The sequence below is a fragment of the Cololabis saira genome, chromosome 18 (assembly GCF_033807715.1).
Source record: "Cololabis saira isolate AMF1-May2022 chromosome 18, fColSai1.1, whole genome shotgun sequence".
Taxonomy (NCBI): Eukaryota; Metazoa; Chordata; class Actinopteri; order Beloniformes; family Belonidae; genus Cololabis; species Cololabis saira.
This window is the reverse complement of record NC_084604.1, coordinates 10,609,877-10,631,044: the sequence shown is the minus strand read 5'-3', so window position 1 is coordinate 10,631,044 and position 21,168 is coordinate 10,609,877. Positions and strand designations below refer to the sequence as shown.

Below are 21,168 nucleotides of genomic sequence, written 5' to 3'. Positions count from 1 at the left end.
GTTGAGGTCGGAGTGGTGATCAACAGCAGAGAAACAGCCAAGTCCTTGAACCTCAGGTCCGAATGCAAATGTTGCCCGCATTTGCATAGTTCGCAGTTGCAAATGTATTTATTCTTGCAAATTGTGTAATCCACTATGTCACATGGGGTAGAAGCGCAGCTCTCACATGCAAATTTGGAATAAAAATAATGTTCTCTTTCGTGCTGATAACACGTTTTATGTAGATGACGGATGACGGGAGGATGTGCAGAGATGTGTTTCAGGAGGAGGACAGTCTCCTCCGCACCCCGACACATCTGCAGACTCTTATAGTCCACTTTCTTTACGTCACTGTTTCTGTTGCCGCTCTCCAGTTAAGCTGTTTTCCAGGTGAACACCCAAGTATCCGTTTTCCTCCCAACAAGAAAAATGTTTTAAAAATGATTGAATTTGAAAGCCTTAGTGCACCCCCCTATCCAATCCTCCTCTTCCCCTTCACCAGGGGTCCTCAACCTTTTTTTAGCCCAGGGACCCTTGGATGAGAGAAAAACAGAGCAGGGACCCCCGCTTGTAATTCTTATTTTTTCCCTTTTTTTTAATGTGTCAAGTTTTAAACCTGGCTTATAATAACTTTTAAATGTGTTTTATTCTGCTTATATCACCTTATTAACCAATTCCTGACTGGGTTATTAGCTACATGTGTTTACGGTTGAGGAAACTTTGGCCTCGTCAGACGTGGAAGGAGTAACGTTGGGCCGAGCTGTAACGTTACAATCTCCAGCTTTAGGCTTTGTTATTGTCACTAATTTATCCATCAGGTTTAACTAGCGTTAAATATGAAATAGCCAAGTCAGTTTGGCAATGAATTTTCTTTTCTTAAAGTTGACATTAGTCACATGACTCACGTCATGGCAATTATTTGTAGAGTTATGGACTAAATAGTTATTGTCAAAAGTAGATTATTTTCGCCTGTTAAGGAAGTTTTCTCAATCATATATGTATATATATATATATATATATATATATATGTATATATATATATATATATATATATATATATATATATATATATACATATGTATCATCTCATCATATATATATCATCTCAATCATCTCATCATATATATATCATATACATACAGTGTGTGTGTGTGTGTGTGTGTGTAGCCTATATATTATTTTTTTTAACTCTCACAAATTATTTTGGTTAAAATTGCCTTTATGTATGTAATTCCTATAATAGTCTAAATGAAAACACAAAGGGAATTAAAGCACACTTATTTATTTTAAATATTTTCAGTTTATATACATATCTATTGTATTCAAGTGAAACATTTACATTTTCTTTTATTTTCACTCATGTCCTCTCTGGCATTCACTGACTGATGACACAGACACATGTTTCTGTGCCTCCTGCTGCAATAACTTTCAGAAAGCGCCTCCTGCTCCTCTTTAGGAAAGTAAACTTGGTTTCGCATTTTTAGATATGTTTAAACGAAGTATTTGCTTTTTGTGCAGAAATGTCTTCTCTCTCGTTACATCTATCCATCTCTGATATGTTGTTCGTTCCGAGTTCGCTCCATGGATGTATTATGGTTCGCTCCCGTTGTCGCTACTAACCTCGCGAGAACTGCCACCCAGCGCGGGGGGCAGTTCTCGCGAGGTTAGTGACAATTCAGTTTGCAGTTTAAAAAAATCATTATATTATAAAACGGGAAAATAATACTAATGGGGAGGATGGCGGGAAAGAGGGGTAAAATACGGTAGTTTCCCGGCCAAAACGGGAGACTTGACAGTCAGATATGTTTATGTAAAGCTCCAAGGTCCAGAAAGAGGACCTCGGGGGAATTATGCAAATACTCTCTGATGGTTCTGTAAACAAGTTACAGCGCATACAGTGCAAACGTGTTTCCATTATTTTCCCGCTGCTAGTTTAGCAAGTAATTAATGTAAAGCGATTTTTACTTGCGGAAAAAAGGTAAATAAATCATTGTAATTTCTGATGGCAAAATCTCAACCACAGATCTAAAAGCCTGGGCGGGTCAGACAAGAACTTTCTCAATTAAACATTAAAAACATAGTTTATCTTATTTTTATTGAACTAACCGTTCACTGACAGGCGTGTTGCCCATGGGCAGCTGGAGTAGGACCGCAGCAGGTGCGCTAGAGCTGGGCGTTATAATTAATAGTGATAATAGCTGTATCCTATCCTGTCCGCTAGAGGGCGCCCCACCTCTTTTCTATCATAAACTCTGTTGAAATCAAACGAAGAAGTGTTGGGCGGAAGAACATACACCAGTAACCTGCAGCTGCAGGACATATGTATCTAATATGTTTAAAAAGAACATAAAATCAAATACAAACTGAGCAAATTTAATCGCTTCCGAGAGCAAGTAAGTAACAGAAATGTTGGCTCCGCTCATTGATGTCCGTGTTGATGTTTGCGACGCGCTGTGTTGTGTTCAATGTCTATAAACTGTGTTGTGTTCAATGTCTATAAACTGTGTTGTGTTCAATGTCTATGAACTTAAGTAATCGTCAGCTTCTCATTTAAAATCAAATCACTGTTTACGTCCTACGTCTTTGTAAGACAGCATGAGAATCAAAACAGTGGTTTAAACAGTTGAACTAAACTGACATTTGTATGGATTTAATTCCTTTTTATCTCATTGTTGTTGTTGTTGTTATTAGTAGTAGTAGTAGTATTTCTTAGGTTGGGTGCACACCTGTGATTGGAAATAAACTTTGTGGCTAATATGCCAGTGGCAAGAAAAATTGAAAAGATTCCGATTTATTCTAATTTTTATTCCCATATATATTTACATCTGCAAGCAGAAGTTTACATATCATGCACCAAAACAAAGGTACATATTTTTTTTTTAATCCATGTGTGAAAAGTTTAGAAAACCTTTCTCTCTCTCTCGCTCTTTTTTATGTAAGCAAGATTTGTGAAAGACCTTTTTAGGATTTTTTTTTGTTCTTTAAATGCTATGACTTTCTTCAAGATCATAGGTCAGTGCTTGGTAGAAATGCATTTAATCTGTTTCACTTGTCTCCACAAACTTTCCACCATGTCTTGCTGAGGTTTTGGTCTGTTCTTATTGCCACAGTAGTTGGCGCTAAGTCAAATTTGTGGGTTTTCTTGCTCATACATGCCATTTTGGCTTCTACAGGCTTGGGGAGAAAACTTAGTGATTACCTCTTTGATGCCACCAGACACTTTGTCCTTAAACCTCTGTAGAACAAATATGGCGTGAAGCTTGAGGTCATTCTCCATTTGGCTGCTGATTTTTGTGCCTCCACAAAAATCAGCAGCAGAATCCTCTGCTGTCTGTTTTGTGAATTACACCAGTCCATCGTGCGGCGAATGCTCCACAAGATGCTACTGCCTCCATAGTTATTAGTTGGGATGATTATGTGACACCTGCAAGCTTCCAAACATTAAATTAAAAACATTAATTTCTCTAAAAATTAAGCTCTTTGTCCCTACGTGCAACATCCAAACTGTGCAATTCAATTTTTGGGGGGCCATTGGTGCGATGTTTTTTAATTTCAATCTAACATTTTAGCACATGATTCCACTTGTTTTACCAAATTTCCCTCAGCGGTTTTAGAGTGTTTTCTCCCCAAAGGGGATCTGGTCAGCCCAAAGACAGGGAGGAGACATAGAAGTTACCAATCAATGAATCCATAAAACGCTGAAGAACTCTGTTTGAATTCACTAACATGGTGGTAGATCTGGTTCACCAAAAAGCAAAAGTAATATAACTTCCTACCATTCTCCCTCCACATCACCAGTTATGTGGGTTCATTAGTCTCCCCATCCTAAAATATTGCCACCGTTAACAGAAAAGCTGGCACTGAAGCATTAATTCAGTTTGATTCATTTTTAAAAGACCATAAACAAATATAACTTATACATTTGATTAATCATGCATTTTCTTTTTTCCCCAGGAGATGTCTGCAGGATGTGTGAGGTGGTTTCTCAGCCACGCAGCGAGATCTGTGTGCAGCAGCAGCAGGGTTGGTTATTGGATCCCTGCATCAAGAACCACAATATGCAGTGAAAGACGCATCATCCCCGCTGCGTCAGTGAGACCGTTTCCTTTCTCCACAGAAGTTGAGGATACAGAACAGACTCCTGCGCCGAAGAAAAAGACCCGGAATGCCCAAGCTAGTGCCTCAGTCAGCAGCGTTGGCCGGAAGATCCCTCACCGGGAGTTACAGGTGATCAGCGAGAGCGGTGAGAACATGGGCGTCATGCATCGAGCAGATGTGATCAGAATCATGGATGAGAGAGGTGTTAAACTGGTGCTACTGAGTGAGCGCAAAGACCCTCCGGTGTACCGGCTGATGAGCGGCAAGCAGATCCACGAAGAGCAGCTGAAACTACGGGAGAAGAACAAAGCTAAAGCAGGTACGTGTCCCAAACCAGATCTTTCCATCAAATCACAACATGATTTACCTGCGGAGAAGAAATGCACATGATAACTGAACTTTTCATTTATTTGCTTTTTATTCATCCAATAAAAAGATGTCTAATGTTGTTTCATCATTAAAAACCTCAGTGAATCTGAGTAAGTAAAATCAATTCATGCTTGAGAATTGATTGATTGATTTGTCCATTTAGATAAAAGAAAATCACTGCACTTTTCCTGTTAGTGGATTATACAGTAGTTGTTTTAAGTTAGGTTTTGTGTTGTCCAAAGTCAGTTTTTACCTACAGTAAAAGTTTTCTAGATCCTCCAGTTTTGAAGACCATATATGAAAGAAATGACAGCAAAATAGATTCAACCACCACCAAAGTCTCTTATCTGTATTGTTAAGCGTCTTTGAGTGTCCTGGAAAGCGCTATATAAATGTGACATATTAACTATAAGAGTGAAATATTGTCACCCTCGACATCCCATCATGCAAACTTACCCCGTCATGTGTCTGTTGTGTGAGCAGAGTCAAGCGTCAGTCTGTCTTCTGTTCACAGCTCCTGTACAGGTGAAGGAGCTCACCTTTTCAGCAGGCATCGCGTCTCATGACCGCATCACCAAACTGAAACAGGTGGAGAGCTGGCTGGAGAAGAAACACCACGTCCGCGTCACGCTGCGGGCGGGACGTGGAGGAGCTGCTGTTAACCTGGTGAGACATCTGAAAATATATCCTTTTGATCTGTACGGGTGTCATTTCAAAAATAACCTTTTAGGTGTATAAAAGTGCATTTTATTGCCTCTGTTAGTCTAACGTGAGACAAAGGCACCTATGCATTAAGTCAAGCTCCGTCTCTCCTTTCAACGTCCTCCAACTTTGTTTTCATGCCATCTAAACGGGGATTGAAGAGTTATTAAACCAACAGCACTCAAAGATCCGACCTTGAAAATGGAAACCTTTTGGATTTTTCTCTCTGCAGGATGAAGCGCTGGAGCAAATGGTGGAAGAAATGGATGTAATGGTGGGCTTTATCTCCAAGCCAAAGGTCATAAGAGAGGGACAAGCGGCCATGTGCATCCTCCGACCGCCGTCGGCTAAGGAACTGTTGCAAAAAGAACGGAGCAAAGCAGCGGAGGAGTCGCAGTCGGCCAGCTCCACTTCTGAGGCCAATCAGAGCAGCATAGAAACAGTAGAAGGATCCGCACAGCAGTGATGACACAGAAATAAGACGTTTTCATACAAAAAACATCTCTGCCTGAATATCGGTCCGGTGCATCAGTCTCTTTGTAAGGAGCTCCCGTGCTCAGTTACTGTTGATATTTTTGGTTTAAGAGTCACTTTGATTGCTGGTAAAAGATTTAAGGTTGTGTTGGAGAAAGGAAAAATCCTCAAAAGAGACGTAAAACAACCATTAAGAAGTACAGATTAGGAGCGCAACTATGTGAAAATATACAAAATAATGGCACATGCAGATCAACTACAAAGAAACAATTCCTAGAAAGAGACTTAAAACATCCAATAGTCAAACTAACTTACATGAATCTCATTAAATATTCGTTTGAATCAAGTTCACTTTAGTTGAAATGATGAAATGTAACTTTGTGCTGGATGAGGATTTGCGTGTGTATGGAAGGCGTCGTGCAGGATGAAGATGCAGAGAGGAAGTGCCCGTCAGTCCTCTGAGGGTTTGGTCTCTGCAGGAAGCAGAACTCTGGCGTTTCTGGTTTACCCTGCTGATGAAGGTTAAACATTCACATAAACGTCCAAACTATTTCAGCCTGATTTTTGTCTGACGGGATGAAGATTAACGTCTTTATTAAAAAGATTTGAGGGACACGCCAAACCAAGCTCAGTGTGAATCTTTCTCTTTTATTTAAGATATTTTTTGGTAAAAAATAAAAGCAAATTTGGCATACAGATACATTCACTTGTCACAGATAAATGTGTGTTCTTGACTAAAATGTCACTTCCACACTTTATCAACACTTCTCTTTAACAGCAGAGACACGTTCGCCCAACTTTTAGTTGTCTTTTGACCAGATTCATACTTTTTCTATACATACAAAAAGAACTTAGAACATTAAAACCACCTTAAGGCCCCAAAAATAAAATCTTTCCTAGATTGTTTTATATATAAAGAGAACAGAAGCAGCTCAACTAGCATGCAAGAGAACATTTGTCAATAAGCCTCGAGCACTTTGTAAGAGGAGAACGGTTTAACAAAATGATAGTCCAGGTTGCCGCAGTGCGGGCACTGCTGGACGTTGCTGTACTCGGAGAAATACTGCATCCCAACTCGGACGTCCACCACCGGCTTGCCGCAGTGCTTACAGTTGAGTCGGGCCTGAGGGGAGACAGGAGACACGTCAGCTACAGCTGCACACTCGTCCCCCAATCCACAACATTTGTGATGAAATGATCTCAATTCAGAGCACTCAAGGGCTTTATCGCCTGGAAAACAAACATACAGCACTACATCTCAATCTCAATTATTGCTTAAAGGTTGAGATTTATTGCACTCTCTCAAACTGTGAGTTTTATTTTAAAATTAATTTTAAAAGTGTTTTAATGTGTCGGAAATACACATTTGTGTTCTGTACAGGGTTTCTTTCATCTGCACAAAAGTTGTGTTTGACTGTACCGGACCAGGCCCTGTGAAGGATTGTTTCGGTTCATGGTCATGAAGTGTAACGTAAGACAATCATTTCCTAATTGGTTCAAACTAAAGTTCTAAAGAATATATTTTATAGTTTACATTAAAGGGGACATATTAAGAAAAGTGCTCAAAAGAATATATTTGGCTGTCTGAAGTGATTGCCAACCAAAATAAAAAACTGAGGTAACATCACTTTCTCTTTTTTTTTTGGGCCCATCCAATTTGAAAATATGTCGATCAGTGGGAGGTTTAGATCTGCAGGGTCAGTGTTACATCACAGATGTTTCTTGCAGCATTTGCTGTAAATTTGTAGTGGAAAGCACAGAGCTGTAACACAGATTTGAAAAGAAGCGCTCTGCAGAAAAACGGGGGTGGAGTCGAGTTGCTGAACCCCCCCCCTAAAAACCAGCTGCTATGAACAAACTTTAAAGCCACAATCAAAAATGGAGCTTTAGCACTTTATCCCTTTTGTTTGTTTGTTTTTTTTACTAAAACATGTCACAAATATATCTTTTAGGACTCCACGTAAATGTTTAAGAAAAGGGCATGCAATCCTCCCTTTAATACTTATAGGGCCTGATTTACTAAAGGTTTGCGTGTGTAAAAACGTGTGCAAACTTGACAGCACCCGCAAACCAAAGTGCCAGCTGATCTACTAACAGCGTGCAAAGACGACTGCGTCTCTGAAATGCGCAAAATAGCACACGCAATCCATTTAGTACTTTTGCCCTGATGAATAATCAATATGGGGCGTACCCGGCAGAAATCCTAAATACTGGGAGGGGAAGATGCAAATTGCTCCATTTACCACGCGCAATGAGATTTACCAAGCCTGAGAGTAATTGCGCGTATTGTGATTGCGTCTGTATTTAATACGTTTGAAAGGAAGGTGCTAATCTGCTGCTGCTGTTATTGTAGCAAGGAGGCGACATCCAAAATCAAAGAATACGCAGAGAGAGAGTCTTTATTCTGCTGCATGCTATTTTAAAAATGGTTGCACAAGTTTTATTAAAGGCCACTTTTTCTTTAGTTCTCCGCCTTATATCTTGCCACCTTCTTTTAATTCGCCCCCCTCCACTCGCCCACAAGCAGGCCAAGCCTTTGTGCCAAACTTTGTATTTTATTGATTACTTATCTTATTGAACGTGAAATCATCCTTCGTAAATTACATTTAATTAAAACCTGTGCTTATTAATCACAAAACACAGGTTAAACATCATGACCAAATCCGCTCCGACCCGCTGTGTCAGGATCAGCGCAGAGACTGCAGCTTCGCCTGAATTATGGTTCTACGTTAAATCGACGGCCATATGATGGTCCCGTCTGTCACACATTTACTGTCAGTGTTTGCTATATAATATATAATATTTGCAATATATTGTGGACATCTGAATAAAAACTTAACTCATAAATAGATTGAATCAAAGCGCTCTCCAGCTCTGTGTCTGATTGTTTTTTTCTCCTCAGATCATGCCGAGCACCGCGGGGTCACGTAAACCCAACCAATTAAATATTAAAATCAAATTCAGTCCTGTGGCCCGTTTTTCTATTTCGTATTTTTGATCTGTGCCTAAAATTGAAATATGAAAAACCAGACGTTTTTCCGTTTTTTGTGTTACCAACTGCATTTATTCTATCGCAGGTTTTCTCCGATATTGCGTTTCTTTTGGTAATGTTTAAATTTCTTTGCTGTAGTTCATGAATGTGTTTATTTGCCTCTTCCACTAATATCTCTAACTCCAACTCGTCAAATTTCATTTTGCGCTTGTGACTTGTGACTGTGCATTCCATCCAGACTCTCCATGGCGCAGAGTTTGCGCTCGCAAACCTTAAGACACGCAACACCTCATTTAAATACTGCTGTTTGCACCTGTTATCAATTGCGCACGCAATCTTAGTTGATCACCCGCAAACCACACGCAAACAGCACGCGCAAACTTTTTCAGTGCACACGCAATTTAGTACTCTTTATTTAGGATCTTAGTAAATCGGGCCCATAGATTCATAGTTGATCAGAACTTCATATCAACAACATGAAACTGAAACCTTGTCTATGTGGTTTTGCAGATAAAAGCATCTGGTAGATCAATACAAAAACAATATATTTCTAACTCCAGAACCATGTAACCTGCCATGTCACTTTGCCACTCCAACCTAATGATTATTCTCACTTAGTATCAAAGCTGATCTAGTGCAGTTTATTGTGTCAATAGTACTTTTCAATTCTCGTATAACATCCCATTCACTTTTTTTTTGTTGCTTATAGCATCAATTGAGGAGCTAAAAATTGTTAGCATTAGTTATTGGTTTGGCCCCTTTTCAACATACTTTTACATTTTTGTACATAGCAGCTTTTTTCAGGGGGCGGAGTGGCTTCACTTAAACCCTTTCCTTCACGCTGTGCTTTTGTTGAAATCAGCGTCAATTCTTTGCAGAATGATCTGAAACTGGGTGAAGGAAAGGGGGTGGAGGCGGGATCGTTCAGCTGGGGTCCGTCTCTGATGTCACAAAGCCCCACAGATGTGAAGAGAAATTAACATCATATAAGATTGTGTTGTGTCAGGTTAAACAAATGTTTTCATATTATGTCCCCTTCAAGGTTGTAATTTTGTAACATTTAGCAAACGGAAAATGTGTACAAAGGCATTGGACGTGACCGATATTTACTGCCAACAACTACTAAATTGATTGGAGTTTATCTTAATAACAGAAGTTGTTCAGATGATTGAATTTCTTGTTTCTTGACCTTGAGATCAGCCAGGGAGACACCTACCTGACAACAAGGCGAAGCGGCCAGTATGTCGTAGGTGTACATGGTTCCCAGCTGGTGCCAGCTCCCGTCCCAGCGTGACTTGCACTTGATGCAGACAATCTTGTGGACGCCTTCCAGACAGTCCACACAGATGGCGTAGAGGTGCATTAACCGGCCTGTCATCACAAAGAGGAGCAGCTGTTTTACTTCAACGGTAAATAGAACTGCGAGTCCATTTCTTCGACATGCAGACCAGAGGTGTGCCCAAACTAAAGATGATTGTCATTACTGTCTACCGTCAGAGTAGATTAATGTAATGTAAATTAAAAAAAAGATAGAAGGAGCAAAACCGATGCTATCGCTTTAATCAAAACCGATTTCAAATCTGTACAAAAGCCTCAGTTTTCTCTCACCTGCTATTCTAACTTATGTATATCAGGGACCCAGAAATCAAGGCTTGTGGGCCAGCACATCAAAGAAGCTTCTGGCTGCGTCTGAGCTCATTCACATTCATGGTGGACCGTGCACAAGCCAGCAGAAAACCTTTCATGTCTCGGACTAGACTCACTGAAAGTTATAGATGTATTTCTTTATTTAAAAAAACAGCAACAGTCTGAACACTTTAAAAATGGTTTATCATTGCTTTATTTTTAGAATTGAACTTAAAAACTGCTTTGTATCACAGTCATAGTCACTGTATGTTCCATATTAAGCACTTTGAGCTGAGATTATTCATCAATGAAGAAAAATAGACATATTTCTTTAAGGATCTCATACTTAAAGTCTCACTCTCCTGCGACGGGCACATTTCCAAAAGCCTGTCTAGAGCAGTACTTGCAAACCCATCCCCTCAATATTTTATTGATGCGGACGCTGCTAACAAGGCCGTTAAGTAACCAGGTTTACTATGTAATAATGTCTTGTTCTTAAAACAAAACAGCAGCTTTTTAAACGCTTCTTTTAATGTCTGGTTTCAAATCCACGACAACAGCTTCAACAAAACTGAATAGCACATATTTCTTTGGCACAAATTAACATCCAAACTGATGTCGAGACCCAACGAAGACAAGAGATTCTGTGTTTTTTGTCTCGTTACCATCAGCGCAAATATACTTAGACATTTGCCAAGAAAATGCTAACAAGGATGTAAAAGCTTCGCCGGTTCAGGAGGACATCATTTTCCAGCACGTGTGGGGGCGACTGTTCATTCATATTTCAGCTCATTCAAGCAAATTAGAGAAAAAAAGAAATGAAGACACTCCAAAGACACTGGACACAGAAAAATTGAGGGCATAAGATGACAGCGAAGCGTTGGTTTTATTTGTGACAACCTATAGCCTGATTAAGTACAACCTCTTGAAATTTTACATTTTTAAATATCAGGACACTGCATATAGTTTTATTCGTAGAAATTATTGTGTCATTAAAAATACAAAAAAATAAATAAGTAAATGCTGCGATGGACTGCAGACCTGTCCAGGAGGAACCCTGCATTTCAGCTGGGATCTAACAGGAATGCAGGTGTAGATGAGTGATGGATGGGTGGAGACAAAAGCCCTTATTTCTTCAACAGGGAATAAAAAGGTACGTAGAATCCAGGTGGTAGTTGCATTTAATTGTACTTAATTATTTAAAATTGGGGCCGCCTCTGTCGAGCTGAAGGTTTTGGTCTGTAGGTGGTTCTATAAGTGATCTTGTCAAGGTAGGCACTAAGTTGTTCTCATACTGTCCCTAGTTGTTAAATTAGTAATGACGTCGTCTTTACCGAGCTGAGAGAACTGGTAAGATCTGATCCTGATACAAAAAACCTCATGAAGCACAAAAGTAGTATGTAAAATACTGTCGTTTCGTTTCGTTTAATTATTTATTCAAACAGGTTAAAACAAAAACAAAAAAATAATCAGAATACATAAAATGTATATACCGAGAAAAAAAAAAAAAAAAAAAAAAACATAAGCAAAACAAAGCAAATTAAAGAGACAAATCTATATGTAGATAAATATTTCCTGTTTGAAAGGGTGTAGGATGAAGTTTCAAAAAACTTTTCTAGTCCTACCCTTCTAATGTTCTGTTTTTACCATTTCTTCATTTCACACAACTTCTAAAAGAAAAGCATAAAAGAAAAGAAAAAGTGGTTCAGCTGAGCAAGGCACTTTGGTCACTGGCTGTCAGTTCATGTGTCCATTTCCGTTTTGTATCCTTAAAGAGTATTGATTTTAAAGACTCAACAACACTAACTTTACATCTTATGATGAAGCTTGTAATACTACTCAAACAAGTGCACACATGTACCCTTCATATTCTGTCCAGAAGATGTACAGTAATTGACTTTATGTGAGTTTATTCCTGTAAAACGGGTGCTTTTTAAAGGCTGACCTTGAAGATGGCAGGGGACGTCGTACTCGATCTCATCGTGGCGTGAGGGACTGAGAAATAGCGTCCCGTCCACCAGAGGAAACTGCTCAAACACAGGGAGCGAGCGGTGGCACAGGGCACAGTTGACCACGTTCCTCTCGCTCGCACTGAGGGCAGACAGGATGAACCTAGAAATAAAGAAACACCGTCATTTCTGTAGTGTTTTCCTTAGTTGTGATAGCTTTTATTAGAAGAATTTTTAAAAACTTTCTCTTACACCCATCTGGAAATGCCTGGTCAGGTTTTTATATTTTATTCCAACTCGTGACGAATCCCTCGTAAAGAACCTGCCTCATGGGGCTACAGTTAAAACTAAATCAGTGAGACGCACTGTGTCACTGAAAGACAGGTTTACTGATTGAAACATGTTGTATCCCACAAAGACCATCCAGTAACAAAAAATAGTCCCAAACCCATCAAGCAGCTATATTCTGTTTATGTAAATAAAAACACAAGTACATCTATTTACACATTTTAGGAACCTGCTAAGTTTTTAAATACTATAAAAGGGTTCATCTGTGTTCTGCTTTGGTTGATTTGCATCGTTAGAAGACAGAAAGATTGTTGAAGCAACCAGAGACAGAGATACTTCTTTTTCCCAAGAACTTGTTGCACAAAATTCAGCAGAAACGTCAACTCTTACCACAGCTAATTAAAGTCACAGAGCTGATGTGCACGTGCAACGACCTAATATGTCCTTCTGCAACATTACTTTGGAGTAAAATCCTTACAAATGCTCAAATCTTCATACCACTTTTCCCAAATTGAACATCTCTTAACATCTTCTGTGAGAAACACTGTTTCTGCTTCCGTCTCTTTAAAATTAGATCTCTTTTTTTTTCCTTTTATTCTGAACACAAGTGTGTTCAGAATCAAAATACTTAATTGTATGTACAATTTTACACAATTATTAGAGTCTTCACTGATTAGTTTTTTTGTCTTGTCACATTCTGGTCAAAATAGCAGAACCTCACAAAAGCACCCTTAAAAATATAAAGACGTCTTGAACAAATTACGCGTCCTCAGATGATTGATCCAAAATGGCAAACTGAGGCAGATGATCATTATTTATTTGAGGCGTACCAAACGGGCCTCTAGGCAGACATTACGCAGATGTATTTCATAACAGTGTCATTAAGGAATGCAAAGAAAGCCAGGACACCAAACAAGGGAGTTTGGAAGCAGCGATCTCGGTAGGAGAGGAAAACTTTTCAACGTTGTACCAACAACAGAAGAGTTTTTGTTCCATGTCTGCAGAAATAAGCAGATATAAAACTACATGAGGTCATAAGTACCGAAAGAGAAAGAAAAGCAACTACCGGTATGTTTTTTTTTAAATTAGATCAAAAGCTTTATAAAGAGATTTTGAGGGCTCCTCGACTTACAAAGACTCAAAAATAGTCTTTGATGACACTTTTTAACCTAAAATGAAGTCAGTTTTTAACCTGTCAGGTTTTTTTTCTTCTGAAAAAGCAGGTGTTGTTCTCTTACAACCTGTCCAGTTTTTTCCTCATATACCAGACATCCTTTTCATCTGATATATGCACCAGTCAACACTTGAAGTGCGTCAAAAAAACACACGTTACGCAATAATCTGTTCGTGTCTTAGAACAAGTTTGATAAAATAAAAAAAACAAACAAACAAAAAAACATTATATGTTATATATTAAATAGATTATATATTAAAATGCATATATGTGCTTTAGGTTTTTGCCAAACTTGTTATTAACCATTAACATATCAGACAAAAAAAAAAAAGAACAAGTTTGATCAAATGATTGAAACCTACGGAGCCCCTCTGGTGACATTTGAAAAAAATAAAATAATGCGTGGCCACGCATTAATATCTCGTGGCCACGAGATAATCAATGCGTGGCCACGAGATAATTAATGCGTGGCCATGCATTGATAACCTGTCAGACGATAACCATTATAACCTACTGCCTGGACTTCGTGGATGCAACTTCCTTGGTGGGATGGTTATTCATCATTAATAACGCTAATTATAGTCTATTTATATTAAAGAGCAAGAGTATTGTCATGGCGAGTGTAGAAATAACATGTGACATTTGAAAAAAAAAAAAATTATGCGTGGCCACCATTTATTAATGCGTGGCCACGCATTATTTTATTTTTTTCAAATGTCACCAGAGGGGCTCCGTAGAAACCACTTTTCTGTGGAACATTTAACTGCACCAGTCATTTTCAGGTGGACGGTATTCTCCTGCAGATCCCTACCTGCGTAGCTCCTCCCCCTGGCCGGCCTGAGCGTCGTCCTCCATGCGGACGTGGTACGTGTTGAGTTTATGGCGGGGGACGTGGGTGAGGAGCTCTGAGAGGTCCAGCCTCCTCAGGAACTGCACGGAGTGAGGGGACGCGCCGTCGACCCCGGCGCCGGGGCCGAGCCGGTGGTGAAGCGGGAAGGCGAAGGACAGCTGGAACGGAAGGACAGATCCGGGATCCAGCTGAGGGCCGCCGGCTGCGCCGCCAGAAGCTCCCAGTGCGCAGCCCCCGCCCCGACCCAGGGCTCCCCCGACCAGCAGGTGTTTCTTCTGCGGGTCCATATGGACGGCTGATTTGAAGAACTCACCCAGCTGACGGGCGCCCCGCATACCTGCCCCCCCACCTCCTGGTCCAAGGCCAGGAGCGGGGGCAAAGGTGAAACCAGTCGGAGGAGACATTCCCGGGGAGTCGCATGGAGATTTGGGATGAGCCCCGAGAGGAAAACATCCCCCTGCTGCAGCTGCTCCTCTCTCTGTAGAGTTCTGTCGGTCCACTGATTGTCTTCGAGGTAACTCCTGACTGGACGCTCTGTGAGCCAGTTTGCCTCCTGTTCCTCCCGTTGCTTTGCTTTTCTTGGGCTCCTCAAAAAAGCCGTCCCTGAAGCCCGCGGCGCCCCCGTTGGCCCCGCTCCTGCCGGTACTCCTCTCCGACGACTTCTTCTTGCGCTCATCCTGCATGCGTTTCACCTGGTACCAGTCGGTGTCCTTCTTCAGGTGGCCCTGTCCGCACCGGCAGGAGCAGAACCTGAAGGCCAGGTCGTAGCCCTTTTTGGTCCACATGTTCTGCCGGCACTGCTTCTCGTTCCAGGACCGCGCGCGGCCGATGCAGTTGAACTGGACGAGGATGGAGCTCTCCCACTCGTAGAAACACTGCAGGTGCATCCAGTTGCCGTAAGGGCAGATCTCGTTGTTGCAGAGAACCCGCTGATAGTCGTCCTTCTCCAGGTCGATGGGTCGGCCCAGGCTGCAGCCCAGAGGAGTGGCACACTGGCCCTCTAGATGGCAAGAGAAGAAGAGAAAGGAGGAGGGGTGATACATGTTGACAAAGAAAGGTTAGTTTCTTCAATTTAAACATGTAATACCTCCATAATCAATTACCGTATTTTCTGGACTATAAGCCGCACCTGTATATAAGCCGCATCCGCTCTATTTTTAAAAAAATAATAAAAAAAGATATACAAGCCGCACCTGCATACAAGCCGCATCCGCTCTATTTAAAAAAAAAAAGATATGCAAGCCGCAGATATTTATGTTGTTAGATTAGATATTTTCTACATGTACAGAAGGATTCTGAACTGTAAATGATGTACATGTTTGTACCTAAATAGATCCTTTCCTAACAGTGTCTTTTAACACGGCAGCAACTTTGCTGATTAAAACGGGACAGAACCAAGAGAAAATAACCGCTATTTATTTATCTATTTATCTGTTTGAAATCTGCTTCTACCTACTTCTATCTGCTAAAGAAGAAGTAGCGTATTCTTCTTTGCATTTATTTTGTCTTAGTTTTGATTCTAATTCCGGTTAGAGCGCCCCGAGTGGTGGAAGAAAAATCCACAGAATAGCTGCACCTTTGTATAAGCTGCATGGTTGAAAACCTATGAAAAAAGTAGCGGCTTATAGTCCAGAAAATACGGTAGATATTTGCTTTACAAATTCATGAATGATGTTTTTGCCATGTGAGTCACAGCCTAAAACTAGTCATTGAGTAATAAACATAAGGCCCCACAAGACAGCTCTGTGCTTATTTGATGTTTGACAATAAATTCAACACGGCCAATAAATTCAGCGATTCAACAGTTCAGGACTTCCTTTGTTGTATCTTCTGTTTCACAACATGTCAGCTACCATGAGTGAGTGACAGGCCTGGACCGCAGCAACGTCAGTTTAACTACTGATACTTTTCTTTTCTTAAACCGCAGTCATGTGGTGGTCAGAATGTGGTTTGGCAATATCTTGCAGAATTAAGCAACACTTTCACAGCAGAAGAGATTTTGATTAGCGTAGAAGTTGCTCCAAATTCTGCTGATATTATCCCCACAATCCTTTTATCCTCACATAAATACAGTTCACTAACGCCACATGCTTTAACAACTCGTTTACTATCAGTAGGAGGTTTTTACCGACTTTTATTCTTCTTTTATCTGTCGGTTTAATGGATTATCCACTAAGGAACATAATAACCTGCGTGACGCTGTAAAGATGTGTTGCAAGATTAGGGAAGCCAAACAAGCACAGACTGTGTTCCCGCTGGGAAAGCCAGTATTCATTTGAAATAATATTTTAATGAAGGTGCCTTTACATGATGTCTGTTTAATAGTTTAGTTTTTTTCTAACATGTGTTGGTTGATGGAGTACGTTTTCCTCCTGGGCGATCAAATTGACTGAATCTGAGTGTAACACACCCTCATAACATTTAAGCCCAGAAGTCGTGGCATCCATGGTTTCCATTTCAAATTTTGATTTGCCACAAAACTGAGCTCAGGCCCAGAAACATCAGCAGCTTCTTTGTGAACGTCGTGGTTTTGGTATAAGAGTTTTATTTGCACTCATGGATGCAGCAACAACAACCACAACTAGGTGTGTTTCCATTAATCTTGAAACTGCACAAATTGGAATCAGGTATAGAAAATGTACTTAAAGGAAACAAGTCATATATCATGGTCTCTTAAATTATTAAAAAACTGTTTTTAATCCAAACATGATGTGATTCGAAAAAACAAATCACAAAACCACACCACAAACCACAAAAATGCAATGGAAACGTCTTTTTCAAATCTAAAGGTCACGTTACGTAGCAAAAAGATTTGTTCTGTCATAATTTATTTACAGGTCATCGCCTTTACATAATTCTTCAAACTCTGCAAGAGTCATCCTAAAGTTTTTGATCCATGGCTCCACCGCGTAATCACAGCCTCGCAGAAATCCCTCAGATGTGTCTGGCTTCACGTAAAAGCAGCTCGCCTCGCGGCAATTTGTTCCAGACACCTGTGTCTTTTTCAAATACAAATAATGAACCTGCCAAGAGAGGTTCTGGAGCTGCATCACCATTATTCTTGGTAGGATTTATTATGATAGGAGTTTATATCATAACATGACTTAATGGAAAATCCAGATATTGCGCAGTTCATTTTGATCAACAATTTGAAATGTTTCTCTTACAATTTTTGCCCAAAGTGTGAAATGCAGCTACTGACAGTAGCTGCATTTTCTCAGGTTGGATTTATTTAGTGCTTTTCTGGTCTTGCTGACCACACAAGGTGCTTTACACTCCAAGCACATCTACTTGTTCTCCTGGGGGGCTTCAGGCTTGCCAAAAGTCACTTCCACTAGTGGACTGTGGAAATCAAACTGCCCACCTTCGACTGGCAGACAGCTACTCTACCTCAGCTGCTTCTTTCAGTTTAAAGGTATATTATCAGTCGTATGGAAAAATGCAAGATACTACACCCAGCAGGTGATGGTCATTTATTTTGGCCTCATAGCCTCAGCTTCATTATATTCAGTTTTATGAACAGCGTTTACAATTTTGGAACTTTACTGCTATTTGCATAAACATGAGCTGCAGCTGCAAAATGGGTAAAAATATTCCAATACTGAATTTCCATCATCAGTAGTTAAAAAAAAAAAAAAAAAATCAATAGCGCTCATTGAAATAAACAGCCATGCTTTTAAAAATCTTTCTTCATCATAAGCCCCACAGAAATAAACACAACATGAGATGAAAATGCTAAAAGAGCGATTCCAGGGTCCTCATCTGCATCTATTTATGAAATTCAACTGGGCCATCCGAGCCTGCGGGCAGCTTTATTCAAGCACTGCCAAGCGTCGAAGCTGGATATGAATCAAGCAAATGTGGGTGAGGAGCAGCTCATAATAAAACATTGTGGGTGTCTTTGCGTGTGTGTGCGTGTGTGTGCGTGTGCGTGTGCGTGTGCGTGCGTGCGTGCGTGCGTGTGTGTGTGTGTGTGTGTGGAGGGGGGTATTTCCTCCTTTCTTTTCCGGTACAGTGTCAGCTCTATGTCTTTGTAAGTGACTGCAGAATTGAGGAAAAAAAAAACCAACTAATTTATGCAGTTTACGCTCCATGTATGATTTTAGACAACACACATTTTAAAGTTCCACACTAAGTAATAACATCAACATCAATCAGCCTTTCAGAAAAACTCTCTAATCTAATAAATTAACTAATTTTACCATTCTAAAGTCACATTTAGCTGTCACTGTCAATTAAATACAGGAGGTCTTCATCTGAGAAGCTGACACCATCTAATGTTTGGCATTTCTGGTTGAAATCATCATAATTGTGCAGGTAATTAAATTCAGAACAGGTTGGTGCTTAGCTCTGCTGTCTCACAGCACGAAGGGTCCTGGCTTGAATACCAGCAGGGAGGTTTCTGTGTGGGGTTTCCTGGGGTACTTCGGCTGCCTCAAACTGTCCAAAAACATCTATGAGAAGCTAACTGTTGATCTTAAAATGCCCATGTGAGTATGGATGGTTTGTTTGTCTATATTTGACCTGTCCAGGATGTGCTTCCGCCTTTCACCCAAAGAGAGCTCAGGAAGACTCCCGCAGACCCCCGTGACCCTAAATAGGAGTAAGTTGGTTTATATCATGTATGGGTGCATTTGTTGGCTAAAAGTCCCACAAAAAATAAAATAATAAGTCTAATAAGAACTGTTTTCTCTGCCATTACAAGGTAAACCTAGATATTATCATCATAGTATTTTTTTTTGACCTTATCATTAGAGAAGTGCGCTGGTTTTTGTTTTAATACAGGTCTTATTAGTAGGCTGTGTAGTAAGAGGGGAGCGATCTCCTTGCTGTGAGGTTGGTGGAGTGAATGCAGTCCAGCAGGATGACTTCTCCAGCTGTCTGCATGGGATGATCAAGTTGAATCTGAGTGCGCACACAAGCGGTGAGACGTCAGTGTTGGGGAAGGGGAAAGAAATACACGGGGAAGGTGCTCGTCAGGACGGAGAGACAGCTGAGGCAGCTGAGGCCTGCAGGAGAGCCTGCAGGAGAGATCTCATCCGTGCAGGATTTCCACTGCGAACCCGAGTGTGGACTTTTACACGTGGAAGCTCCTGCTTTCGTGACATTTCAACTGATTTCTGCAATCTTCTCCAAAAGCAAACCGCAGTGGCCTTTTCAAATCAGTGCCACTGTCGTGCCAAAAAGTGATTGCGTGCCAGAATCTGATTTCTCCCCTGAAAGTGGGTCTTTTTACCTGCCAAAAATTGATTGAAGGCCATTCATTCATTCATTCATTCATTATCTTACCCGCTTTATCCCTTGCGGGGTCACGGGGGTCTGCTGGAGCCTATCCCAGCTCATTTTAGGTGAGAGGCAGGGGTTACACCCTGGACAGGTCACCAGTCCATCGCAGGGCCACATATAGACACACAAACCATGCTCACAATCACACTCGCGCTCACACCTACGGACAATTTAGAATCATCAATTAACCTATTGAAGGCCTATTGATTGAAGGCCAAATACAATTAATTAAAGGTTGTTTCTACCTAAATATGATTTGATCTTGAGCTTCATAATATAAACACTAGAGCTCACAGGATTGCTTTTAACTCTTTTAAAGGACCATTACAACACAAAATAGGCATTTTCACCTGCCAAAAATGGATTGAAGGCCAAATACAGTTAATGAAAAGTTGTTTCTGCCTAAATATGACTTGATCTGATTCTTGAGCTTCATAATCTGAAATCTGACGTTTTAGCCCTATCGCTCAACGGGCTGCTGTGCGAAGAAATTAGATTCTGGCAGGCAATCACTTTTTGGCACAACACCACCAAGTGAGGTGCCAGCGCAGCAGCAATGAGCTCATCCGTAAACACGAAATTAAATCTATGTATACATCAGAGGTTGATCAATAATTATCTTCCTCTCTCATTAACAATAATTGTTACATGCACATAAACACAAGGCCCTCTCTGAGCATGCCTGGCCGTGCATGGGCCAGGGTTCCCCCCGGTCGTGAAGGCAGCATCTCCAAACTTCTCCGTGCGCGCCCCCGCGCCCCTTACCGCTGCAGCGCTCGCTCCCGGGAGCCGCGGCCGCGGGAGCGCCCCCCGACGCGCCCGCGCAGGCTCCGTTTTCCTGCTCATCCCCGCTGCTGTTGGCCCGCCTGCTCTTCTTGCCCTTGGTGCTCTTCTGGTTGGGCATGTTGCAGGACTCGGACGTCAGTGTTGTGTTCGTCCTTCTATCAGCGACTGCCGTCAGCGCCGTCTGACATTTCTGTGGACTCCATTTCTGCACTGTCTGGACTCCGCTGGTTTGTCTTGCTGGCTGGGGCGTTTCTTTTTTTAGCTCCTGCTTCTGCGTCTCCTCGGCGGACGAGAGGCTGCCTGGGGGTTCGTTTATATTTGCTGCAGGTAGACGAAATAAGCTGCTAAAACCTGTAAGAGCGAAGGCGTGTCCGTCTCTTGTTTTGATTCCTGCTCTGCTGTTTTCTTCCACCCCCTGACGTCACGTGACCACGCCCCCCGTCTGGGGCTGTCAACGATTTACGGTGCGTTCAAGAGCGTAGGAATAAACCGGTTTATGTGTGTTGGAAAAACAAACATAAATAATGAATACAAAAATGAATAAAACGTGTTGGCGCTGGTCCAGAAGAGTTACAAACATGTGCAATGATCACAG

The 21,168-nt window shown here is 41.0% G+C and overlaps 2 protein-coding genes across 2 annotated transcripts; one reads left to right on the top strand and one right to left on the bottom strand.

Moving 5' to 3' along the window:
- The first annotated feature begins 2,253 nt into the window (after positions 1-2,253).
- On the top strand, positions 2,254-8,434 carry mtif3 (mitochondrial translational initiation factor 3). Its single transcript, XM_061746662.1, has 4 exons — positions 2,254-2,372; positions 3,934-4,396; positions 4,961-5,112; positions 5,381-8,434. Exons 2-4 carry the CDS (start codon positions 3,937-3,939, stop codon positions 5,612-5,614), a joined length of 846 nt encoding a protein of 281 aa, XP_061602646.1. The 5' UTR covers positions 2,254-2,372; positions 3,934-3,936; the 3' UTR covers positions 5,615-8,434.
- On the bottom strand, positions 6,257-20,978 carry heca (hdc homolog, cell cycle regulator). Its single transcript, XM_061746660.1, has 5 exons — positions 20,553-20,978; positions 14,463-15,501; positions 12,186-12,352; positions 9,831-9,985; positions 6,257-6,745 (listed from the first exon to the last, which is right to left on the bottom strand). Exons 1-5 carry the CDS (start codon positions 20,689-20,691, stop codon positions 6,581-6,583), a joined length of 1,665 nt encoding a protein of 554 aa, XP_061602644.1. The 5' UTR covers positions 20,692-20,978; the 3' UTR covers positions 6,257-6,580.
- Positions 20,979-21,168: the final 190 nt, after the last annotated feature.